Source organism: Penicillium concentricum (genome assembly GCF_028827145.1).
Source record: "Penicillium concentricum strain IBT 3081 chromosome Unknown utg000001l_segment0_segment0, whole genome shotgun sequence".
Lineage (NCBI taxonomy): Eukaryota > Fungi > Ascomycota > Eurotiomycetes > Eurotiales > Aspergillaceae > Penicillium > Penicillium concentricum.
Genome location: NW_026622754.1, coordinates 7,007,123 through 7,020,142, shown reverse-complemented (window position 1 = coordinate 7,020,142; position 13,020 = coordinate 7,007,123). Strand labels below are relative to the sequence as shown.

At 48.1% G+C, this 13,020-nt stretch overlaps 4 protein-coding genes across 4 annotated transcripts; 3 read left to right on the top strand and 1 right to left on the bottom strand.

The window, feature by feature from the left end:
* Positions 1 to 951: 951 nt before the first annotated feature.
* Positions 952 to 2,544, bottom strand: N7517_002702 (nucleic acid/nucleotide deaminase domain-containing protein; the record flags this gene model as incomplete). The annotated part of the gene is made up of 2 exons (XM_056720432.1): positions 952 to 1,997; positions 2,073 to 2,544. 2 exons carry the CDS (start codon positions 2,542 to 2,544, stop codon positions 952 to 954), a joined length of 1,518 nt encoding a protein of 505 aa, XP_056584567.1.
* Positions 2,545 to 3,432: 888 nt separating this feature from the next.
* Positions 3,433 to 4,213, top strand: N7517_002701 (uncharacterized protein; the record flags this gene model as incomplete). The annotated part of the gene is made up of 2 exons (XM_056720431.1): positions 3,433 to 3,652; positions 3,756 to 4,213. The coding sequence occupies 2 exons, from the start codon at positions 3,433 to 3,435 to the stop codon at positions 4,211 to 4,213; spliced, it is 678 nt and encodes a 225-aa protein (XP_056584566.1).
* Positions 4,214 to 4,989: 776 nt separating this feature from the next.
* N7517_002700 (uncharacterized protein) lies at positions 4,990 to 9,423 on the top strand (the record flags this gene model as incomplete). Its single annotated transcript, XM_056720430.1, has 5 exons — positions 4,990 to 5,085; positions 5,349 to 5,588; positions 5,636 to 5,757; positions 5,864 to 6,859; positions 6,924 to 9,423. 5 exons carry the CDS (start codon positions 4,990 to 4,992, stop codon positions 9,421 to 9,423), a joined length of 3,954 nt encoding a protein of 1,317 aa, XP_056584565.1.
* A 2,875-nt stretch (positions 9,424 to 12,298) lies between these two features.
* Positions 12,299 to 12,964, top strand: N7517_002699 (uncharacterized protein; the record flags this gene model as incomplete). The annotated part of the gene is made up of 1 exon (XM_056720429.1): positions 12,299 to 12,964. One exon carries the CDS (start codon positions 12,299 to 12,301, stop codon positions 12,962 to 12,964), a length of 666 nt encoding a protein of 221 aa, XP_056584564.1.
* Positions 12,965 to 13,020: the final 56 nt, after the last annotated feature.

Sequence of the window (13,020 nt, the reverse complement as noted above, 5' to 3'; positions counted from 1 at the left end):
GTCAATTGACTTTCTGCCACATATTCAAAATCAGCTAGTTAAATGACTAAATAGTTGAGTGTTTATATAAGTTTTTCGGTAAACGTTCAGTGTCTACCGTTAGACTATGTCGAGCTTCTCATGGGGTGGCAAGAAGATGTCAACAGTGAGGTCGTTCCAGATCGAGTATCTCAGAGGGACTATACATGAAATGCAACGACCACGAACTTCCATCCAAGAGGAACTGGCTTTGAGGGAATCTTCTTGATAGGAAACAAAGTACAGAAATGATTGCTTCACTACGACTCTTTACTCCAACTTGGGATAATTGATGACCCTCATTGGCCATATAGGCATCAATCAACTTGTTCTGCTGATTTACGAACGCTGTGAAAGAATGGTGGGAAAGAATACTCAGCAATCCCTACAACTATATCCATTCAAAATGTTGGAATCGACTCAGATATCAAAGCCTAACAAGCTCCAAGCTTCTATAATAAAACCATAAAGATTTAATCGACACCATCCTCATTTGGAATTGGAAGACCCATTGTCTCAAGCTTGCTTATACTTTTAGTCCTCCTTTTGCGGTTGAGTTTTTCCCAATCGGCGTAAAAGGCTAAGTCCGCAATTGCGAGTTCGAAAAACGGATATTAGGGATTCTGACGAATATTCGTATTCGCAACAGCCCTAATGATCATAAGGGCTACGGCCAAGCAAACTTATGCCGGTGATTATCCTAAGTCTATGGCCGAAAAGAATAAAAAATAATTCATTCACCCATTCTCAAAAAGAAGTAGGGTGCTTATTGAATATTATTGGTCACTCAATAGCCTCCACTCCAAATCACGCGCAGTTACGAATACCCAGGCACCAAGTCAACTGCAATATTGTCACGTGCAGCATCCTAAGCCAGACATAATAAGTGAAAAGAGAAACCAAATCATGCTCAGTGAGCAAGAGCATGAGCTGTTAAATCCTCACTCCACCAGTGGCGGAATCATCAATCTCAGACTCTACGCTGGTCCCACTGGGAAAATAGGGAACGTCATAAGGGTTGAATTTCGGGTCGATGTGAGGTTTTTGAGGACCACGGCCGGCCCCATCTTGACGATCAAGCGTCTTTCGTAGTTCGTCAAGGGAGAGACAAGCCATGGATGGACTGAGGTCGGTTTCGATGTCAATAATAGTTGAGGTGCCTCCCGCTGTCGAGTCCGCGAAGCCCATCCGCTTACCGACACTGGTAGCGATATCGTTTCTTAAATCCCTCCTGACGGTGTCGATCATGCGAAACAGAACACCCTGTTGATGCTGAAAGCGCGTCGCGGCATTCTGTTCGTCCGTGCGGACATCAGGGAACCGCCAATTCAGGTAGAGCTTTTGGTGAGAAGGGGGGCTCGCATAGCCTCTCGGATGGCAAGAAATGAACAGGTGGCAGAGATAGCAGGCTGGCTTGCTGCATCCAATGTACCTGTCCCTCTCGTCGAGGAATCTGCCGCCCGTCTGCTCAAAGTGATCGAGAATTAAAAGTTCCGCATGCACGCGCGTTTTGCCTTTACAGAGATCCTTGGACAGCACCCGGTCCAGTTCCTTCTCCGAGTATATTTTTTGCAACTGCCGTAGGAATATATCTTGCTTCGCCGGATCAGAGAAAATACGATGACTAATGTTCTGAATATTGCAGGTTCGGGCCAAAAGAGGGATTAGGTTATCCCGTGACCCCCCTATCGTCTCGATGCGCAAGCCTCGCGATAACTCTAAGCGAAGCCTGATAGTGGCCTCAATTAGTCGCTTACACTGAGCCACGTGTTTCCCCAGTTTGTAGAGCAGCTTATGGAGCCGCTCGAAGTTGCGGGATAGCTGAAGGCTCCCGGTGGTGTGATGCAAGGCCCTGAACACCTCCCGGTCCCTGTAGCTGGAGAGGGCCAGACTTGGCATGTCGCTTTCCTGAAGCTGCATACTGCTCTTTGAAAGGTGCGTTGCAATCCAGTTGCGGAGGTTGATGATGCTGTCATGATCTGCTCGTGGTGGTAACGCTTCATCAGCTTTGATGTCCAGCAAGAGCTGCTCTCCTTACAGACAGGGCTGCGTACCTTTCAACTCAGACTCGGCATTCAACCGTTCCATCACCGACGAGACCAATTTGTTCACCTGCTGATAGTACTCGAATATTTTGGGAGCGTTGAGGTCCAGCACGTAGGCAGTCAAAATTTTCATCACCTCTCGGCCCTCATTCGTGTCCAGTCGAACCGTAGGATTATCGATGATCCATGAAAGAATCATGCAAACTTTCTCCAGAAGAGTAACCACCGCCGTATCAATGCCATTGTTGGCAGCCAGCAGAACCACTATCGCATCGGGGGCCTCTTCTAGGGCCGCCGCGGTGACATAGCCAGGCTTCTTCCGGTACGCACATATATAGGCGATGGCATCCACAAAGGATCGATAGCATCTGGGGGCAGTCAGCCCCGGGCCTTCGGGGGATATATCACCGGGCTTGATTCGATCCCCTCGGACTTCGCTTAAAGTGTGGAGCAAGCAGAGAGGCTCATAGAGCAACCGCATTCTCTTAGGCTGATGGGAGATCAGCGAAGCCTCCGAATATCCCCCGCTCATTTCGTCTTGCTCGAGAAAGTTTGCAAAATGATTATCACAGATATACCAAGTGTTCTTTGTCTTTGAGTTTGCCCGCCGCGAGCTTGATATATAATCTAAAGCTCATCCTCTCAGCCCCGTTGCGTTTTTTTCTGACTCACTGCGCTCTGGTAATCTCATCATTTATCTTTGCTGCCCAACGCTAGCCATTACTTTGTTTCTCTTTCGCTCCCTTTTTTTGCTTTCCAATTGTTTCCCCCCCGGTCATTTTTCTGCGGCTACCAATATGTATCCCTTTCTTTCGGTTTCTCTCACTCGCTACATGACGCAAGCCAGATTGAAGCCATGTCACACTGCGTCGATCGTCATGCAAGCCTTGGAGCTGGAATTACCGCGGCTGCTGGCACCAGACTTGCCCTCCAATTGTTGATGTTAGTACGCTGTACACAGATATACTTCTGCTGCAGTGTCAAGGTTGGGAGTTCATGTTAGCCATGCATGCGTATCTTTGTACTTATGCGGAATAAAATGAACTTGTGTCTGCCACGGAAAACAGCTGACGGGTATGGCCGACCCTGCATGGACAACACATTTTCAAAAATATGACACGTCACGCTCTACATCACTTCCTCGTATACTTCTTTCGAGGGCCTGTAAATGGATGAATGAGACGCCACGTCTACAGGCTAGAGCCTTACGGTGAGTCACAGTTGGGAGATTTGCCATGTTGTACTGGTTTCATGCTTTTGTAGGAACAATCTCAAAATAAAGGGAGTTGGGGGACCATACATGGAGTTCAATAATTCTCCAACTTCGAAAACCTAAGATACTGCTTTGCCATCAGTCCGAAGCATTAGCATGGCCAGTCGACGAGACAACAGTCAACCCACCAGTTCCGAGGGCAAGTCTAATGACCATCTGTCTCCCATCTGCATCCAAACTAACGCCACATGGTTTATAGATCTTCTCATCGGCACCCTTCTCTTTCAAATATCAGTTATCTCGTCCCTCGCCAGCTCTGAAATGTCGCGCAAGGAGACTGAGGTTAGCCCGCTAGTTCAGTCATCTCTCGCCGGCGGTTAGGCTCACGCAGTTACAGGATTATTGCAACCATTCTTTTCAAACGTTTAACTGGACGGAAATAAAGCGTTCTCTCAAAATCGCTGAAGACCCACAAACAGTTATCGGAGAAGAAAGCGGTGCCCGGAATCTCATAGTCGCCCTACTAGGGCAGACCTATAGACTCTGCCCTGAGCCGGAAAGACTTCCACTTCTATGGAACCTCGCCGACATATTCTCTCCAATTGCTCCCGGAAACGCCCATCGTGGCAGCCATGTAATGACGAGTGTGGAAACATCCTTATCGAGACCCCCCAGTCCAGGTCACTCGCAACCTGGACGAACTACTGCTCATGCAGTTGCTCTCCATCGATATACCTCCGCGTTGCATGAGAGGGGCCAGAGAGAAAGCAAGAGACTTGAGCGAATTGAGGAGCAGACAATCACACTGGATCCGCCTTTGTTCAAGGTAATTGTCCAGTATGGGAATGTCACTTGCTCTGGCATGGCTCGAACAAAGAAAGAGGCTGCGCACTTGGGCGCCAAGGAAATTTGCCGCCAATTGAATGAAACCATATGACTAGACTGAATAGCGAAGAGGGAGATGCTCAATGGCAGTCTGACAACGAGTCTAGTAGACAAGGAATCGCACACTCAGCAACGTTCTGTAGCAGTGGGAAAGCAGCAGATATCACAGAAAGAGCATGAGGTCAAAAAGAGCGTATATTTAATAAATCGATCAATCTGGCTGATGCCTGTAGGAGGTGTCTGTCTTTGTCCGAAACATAGAGAATGAGGCACCAGTAATGACTGAGCGCCCTAAAAAGCAGGCATCCGGGCTGATACAGAAGAGGAAGCAGAGGCTATTTGCAGAAAGGTTCTCGATAAGCAGCCTATTTCACAAAGATCGCGTATTGTGCTTACTCGACCTCCCAGCTCTCACGATTTCTCTGCGTTGCATTTTCCCCACTACAATAGAGAATAATTGAAAGGCTGAAGCTCAGCTCAATGATCAGAGATAGGGAGTAGACAATCTGGTATATGATTCTAGGTATGTATGAATCAAGGATCTTATGGACAATTGGCCGACTCATTACTAAAAGTAAAGGCCATGTTGATTGGCAGCCTCTCTAGCTACCAGGCATATGAATCATCAAAAATGAATTGAGATAGATAAGCAAACGTGCGTGTTGGACTTTCATTGGAGGAAATCTGCTCTATTTGAAAGCAAAAAAAAAAAAGTAAAGTTGATTTATCTCCCACAATTATCTCTCTCTCTCCCCCACCCTGAACTACGCTATTTTCCTTTTTTACTTTTTGAAATATTCAGGAACTGCGGACCCATCAATCTACAGCATGGTACTCAACGATAGGGAGAAGTGGCCGATACAGGAACGAGCCTACCAAGTGGAAATGTTACGAGCTAGTCTTCAGCAAAACATTATTGTCTCGGTAAGATTGGGAAACATTCCGTGGAAATGATTGGACAATAATGCTAAATAGGCAATCCAGATGGGCACCGGGACTGGAAAAACTCTCATGTTGGTCTTTTAGATGGGTTGACCTCCTTCTCAAAGCACTGACCGATGCTCCAGAGCGGTCCTTCGAATCCGGGAAGCCCTGAACATTAATCCAGATAAGGTAATGCAGTTTTTTATCCCCTCTTCCATTGCCTCTAGCATTCGTGCGGAGGTGGGGGCTCACCCAAAATATAGCTTGTCTGGTTTCTCTGCCCTACTATTGCGCTGTGTGAGCAGCAAGTCAATGTTCTCCGGTCCCACCTTCCCTACAGCCGCCCTCGATCCTTCACTGGCAAGGATCAAGTCGACCACTGGGGAGAAAAGGCCGTTTGGGATGCCGCCCTGTTCGGCGTGCGAGTCGCAGTCTCAACCTATCAGGTCCTGTTGGATGCCCTAACGCACGGGTTCACGAGAATTGATCAATTTTCATTGCTGGTATTTGACGAAGGTAAATGGGAATATGTAAAACCTCGGCTGTTTAGATATTAATTGCCATCGCAACTAGCTCATCATTGCACTGGAAACAGCCCGGCGAACAGAATCATGAAAAACTTCTACCATCCCTACAAACAGACGATCCCGAACATCTTACCTCGGATCCTAGGTTTGTCGGCCTCTCCAGCCCATTCGGATGTTTCTAGCCTCGAGTAGGTCTACAATTGAGAGTGAGAGGGTGTGAAAGGGGGAAGCGCTAATAGCCCATATAACAGGAAGCTAGAGAGTGATCTCGACAGCAGGTGCATGGGCCCAAATCGATACTATCAGCAGCTGTTGGATTCAACCAATCGTTCTGAGGTGTGTATTTATCGTTTCTTAGATGATGATGGACTCCGCATTAGTGCCGAACCCCGGCTATTGAGTTGGCTGCGTGGCATTATCGATCACGCAGAGAGGTATCATCATCAGTCAAGGACCGCGCAGCTTCGCCAATTTGTCCAAACTTCTGAAGCCCTTTATCACGAGCTCGGCAAGTGGGCGGCGACTGAGTACATGTCCACATCCATCAGGCACTTCAAAGAGCACCAACGCTCGCATGCCGAGACAGAGTGGTGCACTAATGCTGTCAAAGACTTCACTATGAAGACGCTCTGCGAGCTCGGCCCGCTGGAGCGGCATCCCATATCGCCTACTACACCTGCTGATCTCTCCCCAAAATGCCGGGGGCTTCTTGAAACCCTGTCCCGACTGGTGAATCGAGACTTTCGGGGGCTGATATTTGTGGTTCGACGAGCGACCGTGATGATACTAAAGTCACTGATCGAGAATCATCCCGATACCAAAGACAATTTCCGCTGCGGCGCTTTCGTCGGCATGTCAAAAATGCACGGCCTGACAGACCTTGGGAAGTGGCACGATAACATCCGTGCGCAGGAAGAGACACTGACCAAGTTCCGTATGAAAGAACTGGATTTAATCATCACCACTAATGCACTGGAAGAGGGAATCGACATCCCAGCCTGCAATACTATCATCAGCTTCGACCGACCTCTCAGTCTCAGGTCCTTCATCCAAAGACGCGGAAGAGCTCGCCAAAAACAATCCACCTTCATAATTTTCGCTAATAACAAGCAGGAAGAGGAAGAGTTGAGGAAACTGATAGAATTAGAAGACAGGCTGGTGCAGACCTACCGAGATGGCACACGAGCTGTTCCCAACCCACCGTGTGAGGCAGACTCTTATTTGTCACTAGAGGTGAAAGATACAGGGTATGTATGGCTGCAAAAAAAGAAAAAAAGAGCATGAAAGGATGTTTTATCTAATATATGATAGCGCTCGACTGGGCATGCTGGATGCTGTGAGCCATTTGAACACCTTTTGTGCAAAACTGCTGCGACAGCCATATGTCATCAATCGGCCCCTATATCATTACCAGGAGAGTCCTGATGGCCGGGTTCGAGCCACAGTCCTCTTACCTAGTGCTCTCCATCCATCTCTTCAAGAAATTGAGGGCTTGTACTGGTGGTCCAGTAGAAAACATGCGAGAGCCGACACTGCACTGCAAGCATATCAGGCTTTGCGGGCGGCAGGCTTGGTGAATGACCATCTACTACCATCTAAGCCCTCCGACCTCATCAAACCGGCCTTACTTTCTTGCAAAGCCTTCCATCTTCTACCGGAACCATTCAATCCTTGGGCTGAGGCGGCTGCTCAGTGGGATACCAGCGGGGGGAGCCTGTACGCCCATCGTCTGGAGATCCAAATCCCGGGAAGGAACAGTCTCGAGCTGAGGATGATCATCCCTCAGCAGATCCACAAGCAGACCAGGTTTCCCCTATTCTTGCATGACGAGACCACCATCATTGTCCGCCTGTGGCCAGGCTCACTAGTTGCCACTGACCAACAGAATATCTTGCTCTACCGTCGGGTCACGCATCTGATCCTCCAGTCTGTGCATGGGTATCTGCTACAGACTCAGGATCGAAAAGACTTTGTTACCCTTTTCGTTCCAGATGCTGCACCTGCTGCGATGCAACTTTTCCTGGAGACATGCTCTGGCAGGCTTCCCCTCAACGAGGCTTTGAAGAGCGAAAAACACACGCGGGAACCAGGCCTACTGCGTAGCCCTACGTGGCCTTCCTACCCGTGGATCATAAATTCATGGCACTTGGAACTCCCATGCAGCCTCCAACGCCTTCGGGCACACATTTACCCTCTACCCCGGAGGCGAAACTTTCTATCTCGCTGCCCTCCCGGAGGTTCGAAACCGGGAAATCCGGCGACAGGCCATAAAGGCCGGAAGGCGTTCTCAGAGGGCCAGGAGCTTACCATGGATCGACTACCCCTTCCATGGGCCCTGGCGGCTCTGTATATTCCCAGTATTACCCATGAGATTGGTATATGTCTGGTTGCCGAACGACTACGGGAGCAAGTCTTATCAGGCATGGCCTTCCGCCGGATGGGTCTCCTTTCCCTGGCAATTAGACCAACCTGCTCCGAGAGACCTGATCGGTTCCGGTCGTTGGCCTTTGTGGGGGCCACCTTTCTGAAATTCATCACCAGCGAGCAATTGTTTCTGCACCACCCCACCTGGCATCAAGGCCTACTATCTAAGCTCAAGGAAACTGTTGTCTCAGACCAGGGGTTGGCCCAGGCAGCCAGGATGTGCAGGCTGGGGGAATTCCTCATCACCAGACGATTCAACGGCCGGAAATGGAAGCCCGCATGGATTTCCAGTTTTCTGTCACCGCCGGGCTCCATGGAGCCACGGAAGATCAGCGCTAGAACGCTGGCCGAGATGGTAAGAGCAATTGTGGGCGCGGCCTATATGGACGGCGGCAGCAAGCAAGCGGCGACCTGTGCCGCGACTCTTGTGCCGGCAATCAAGACTTGGTATGCCGCAGCACTGAGTGACGGTAGCTTTGAGCAAACTCGGCCAAGGCCCGTGATATCGTACTTTTCAACGCTGGACGAGATGGAACAATTGCTAGGGTACACATTTACGGATCGCAGCCTGCTGGTGGAAGCATTGACGCATCCTTCCCACTATGCATCCGGAATGCCTCGGACCGCTGCCTACGGGCGGTTGTCCTTCCTGGGGGATGCTGTGCTCGAACTTGTGGTGACCCAGACTCTACTCCACGCTCCTAATCGGACTCTGGATGTGGACCGTTTGCAAAGTCTGCGAACCGCCGTGACTAATAATATGTTCTTGATGTTTCTATGTTTGATGTTCCACATGGAAGTTGAAACCCATGTCGGAGATGCTACCCAGCCAACCCTCAGCCGTGCGGAGGAGACTCTGGACGAGGTTTATCTGTGGACCTGTCTGCGTTCACACAGCATTGAGCTTACCACTGCCTTGGCCAAATTTCGATCGACGTCCCGGCGCAACTGCTGGAGGATTCAACTGGCTTTTCTGAGGAAGACGCAATACCCTTGGGCTGAGCTAGCCGCGATGGGCGGGCACGCTGTCCTGGGTGATATTGTAAAAAGCGTGTTGGGGGCGGTGTTCCTGGATTCTCAAGCCAACCTGCGGGACTGCCGGCATCTGGCCGACAGGATGGGGATTCTCCCTCGTGTCAAGCAATTTCTTCGCGATGGCGTAGTCACAGACCATCCCAAAATCCTCTTACAGAAGCTGCATCCGAGAACAAAGATCTTCTACCAAGGCTATACCATACCCGCGCCAGACAAGCCCTTCTGCTGTGCAGTCTGGGTGGACGACGAGAAATTGGTTGATATTCAGGGATGCCCCAATCGAAATGTTGCCATGGTCTCTGCCTCTCAGGTTGTAGCACAACTTCTACAAGAAAGACTCAAGGCCCGGTGAGATTTGATGGACATATAGATCGATATTGAAAAAGCTACTGAATACCTAGCCCAATTAAGATTCAGGGTGCAGAGGTATTACAGTAGATTGCTCAACAACGATGAAATGTTCCAAAAAGCTGGATGCATCGATGTAACAGATAGAATATCGAGGAAAATTCTGATCTTGAATGGTGCTGTAGAGAATATCAGGGATAGCTAGTCTACTGTAGGCAAGGCCTTACTGGGAAGTAGGAAAACACTGGAGAATAGCGCCTTATTGGCCGAACTGGATGAAAAGACGACTGACCTATCAAGAACTCCTACTATCCATCCCCTATGCTAGTGACAGACGAATCTGGAGCAGGTCGATAACGATACACTGGAACAACATACATGAGGTTGTACAACCAAAGCGGAAATTGCATCAAATCAGAACCTTTGCAATCAATAAATTTATTTGCCATGATCTCGGCCCGAGCCGCGATGTAGGATGAATCGAATACCGCTCTGATGAGCCTACGATAGGAACTTGTAGTGATACGAGCCAAAGTGGCTGTGGTGGCTGAGATGATGAAAACGGACGCTTAGGGAAGGGCAACAACTGATGCTGATGATAGAATAAAGCAGTCAAGTTTCGAACTAGTCTCAAGTCACCAGGCGTCTTTAGCTCTGAGACTTATGGCTTAGCGTCCAGCTTATAAATAAGCTCAATCGTTTGTGATTTGAACTTTTAGGAGGGCAAATTATCCTACCACCAATTTGCAAGATGAGGAAATATACCCTATAGTCCAATAATACTGGATCAGTAGATGAGATTATGACACTGTATGATTATGAGCGAGTTTATGCAGACGCAGGCCATCCTTAACCTCGTAATAAGGCAGCGCTTTCTTCTCGCCACTGATAAATACCATAATTTAGTGACCTCAAAGACACATCCACTGTAAACGGCCCGGAGACCTATAATAATAATTGTGTTACTGCGCCCAGAAACAGGAAGCTGCAGGCAGATCTGCGATACTAGGGGCTATGTAATGCAACGTTAGATTGACCTAGATATAGGAAAGCGTACCGAGCCGACAGTGCTGGTGATTTAGACTCAACATATCCACAACGTTATATCGGTTTAAGAGAGTGCGGTTCCGCATAGTGAAAGTAAGAAGACTCTAGGAGTCACGCGTAAGGCCGACCGTATATACGGCATTTCTCCCATTGGATCAAAGCGTTTCATATTCAAAAAGGTCCACAGACTACCTTACTACGCCTCGCCAGAAGAGGGCCATAGCGAAGCGATCGTCTCTAAAGCGCTACTTAGCGTGAGGATCAGCGTCTAGTCGGGTGAGGCATTATACGCAACTCTAGGGCCGAAAAAAATATAAAGGAAAACTCATATATAGTGAAAAGACGGCTAAAGACTCTTGGGATATGGTGACTGCCGGGCACTCATAAAATAAAGAAACCGGCTAGAAATCAAGGAACAAGCAAGGAGGAGAATTTGAAGGTGATTCGAATTCTAGTTTTGCCATATTGGTGGGATTGTAGCTTCTTTTATAGACGACGACGGAGGCCCGGAAGATGTAATCCTTCTTCTACTAAGAGTAATCAATCTCAAACAGAGTCTGCAATCCAACCCATTACAGTCGAGGATACTAGACGATACCAGTTTCATAGTCCACAATAAGTTATAGCTCACTAGCAAAAATTCCTATAGTTGCGGTCTTATATTGACCATAAGATGTAGTATCGACTAAGGTTTAGGGCGTGTGCGACATTTTCGCTATTAGCCCAGATAGCCAAGCTGTGATTTCGAGTTTTTACTAATTAGGTGGAGAGAGATCGGAGAGATCGAAAATAACGACAACTAGGTGTTTAGCTAGGCAACTAGAGACCATTTTATAAAGCCGGGACTATATAGTGCAACCTTAGGTAGTGCGGTAGTAAAGGGATATAAGCGTCGAGGGTATACTAGCACATTATAGATTTAAGGGAGGCCCGTATAAATAAGAGACGAAAAGGCGCACTAGCAGAGGGAGACTTAGATATCCTCGTAGTATGGTGATCAGTCACTCCCCTAGGCAAGGAATAGGATCATCGACACGAAAGAACAGGATGCTATATCATCCCAGTGGTTACGCTTCTAGGTGACAGGCATTGCAAGCTGGATATCGGATCAAGCGGCATCTCTGGTAAAAATGAAAGGTGCAGTGCGTCGGCCTGAAAGCAAATGTACAGTGGTCGGTGGGGGCCAGAGTAAAAAAAAGGGAGTGGCGATGAGTGCAAGAGAGAGAGGCAGAATAATAGAAAGTGAGAGAAAGGGAGGAGGAGCAGCGAAGACGGGGGCCTTTTATGTCGGCGGCATTGAAGGTAGGTTACATGACAGCCCATCCCTTGCGCCTGCCAGGCGGCTATAATATCTCACGGTTCCATAAGAATGTTTAAAAATGAACTTAGATTCCAATAGAGCACTTATGCCAACGTTTGAGTTTTGAAAAAGTTCGAAATCTATCACCACTATGACCTGATCTAAAACCAAAGATAAAGGTTTCCGGCACAGGTTACATCCGCAATTAGATCATTTTCGCTCTATATTTCGAGATTCTTCGAATGTTGACCTTCCCCAACACACCACTTTTACGACTTCAAGGGTTCTTTGTCATATTGTATTTCTTTTTCATCTTCTCCTTTGCTTCATTGTTTCAATTTTAGTTAATCGCATTGATCGGGGTTTCTTTGTACTTCTAGCCTCGCCTCGGTCCTAGTTATATAAAAGGCAGCTAGTCAACATTGAATCCCGTGGAAGAGACATACAATACCAATAAGTCTACAAGTCAGCATTTTTACAGACTCTTCTCTATTACTTCATCGTACTAGAGCTTTCGCTACCACAGAGCAAGATGGCCGACAATTACGTTCAGTGGATAATTAGGGGACGAATCCAACAGAAATGGATCGAAAACCGTACAGCGGGTTGCTTGTACCCCATTTCCACATTCACTTTGACGCCCAGACACCAGGACTATACTGTCGACCGCAAATCTGTGAAGCTAGATGCGAAATTGCTAACTGCCCTTAACATGGACAACGCGAATTCCACCTATCGAAAGATCAGCATCACGCAGCGTGACGAAGGTCCACCGGTGTGGTGGATTGGACGCACTGGCCCAGGAGTGATTTTCATTGATGATATCTTTAGATCTAAGAGAAGCGAGGATCCATACATTTCCGAGTTTACCAAGGTAGCCTACGAGATGGATTTCCCCCTGGATAGCCTGAAGAGTGTATTTGTTTCCAATGTCAACGAAAAGAACACCCCATCGTGTGTTAGAGAGGTGTACAAAGCCCGCGAAGGAGTACGTTATCCATCCAGCGCAGAGCAGACCTGGAAGCCTTCCTCGTCTGAGTTCCATGCTCTGCTAGGCATCGGAATAGGCAAACTCATTGCAGCATTTGTTCTGTGTGCGTGGGGTCAAGGGAGAAAGCGAATTGCTAGGATCGTTACTTTCCACATTGGCGCCGACGTTCACAAGCTGTACATGCGGTTTGATCTGGAGGAGATGTAAGAATGTTCTCAGCCTACTTTTGCTAAACTTGTGATTGAATTGTTTTATGCTTAGTT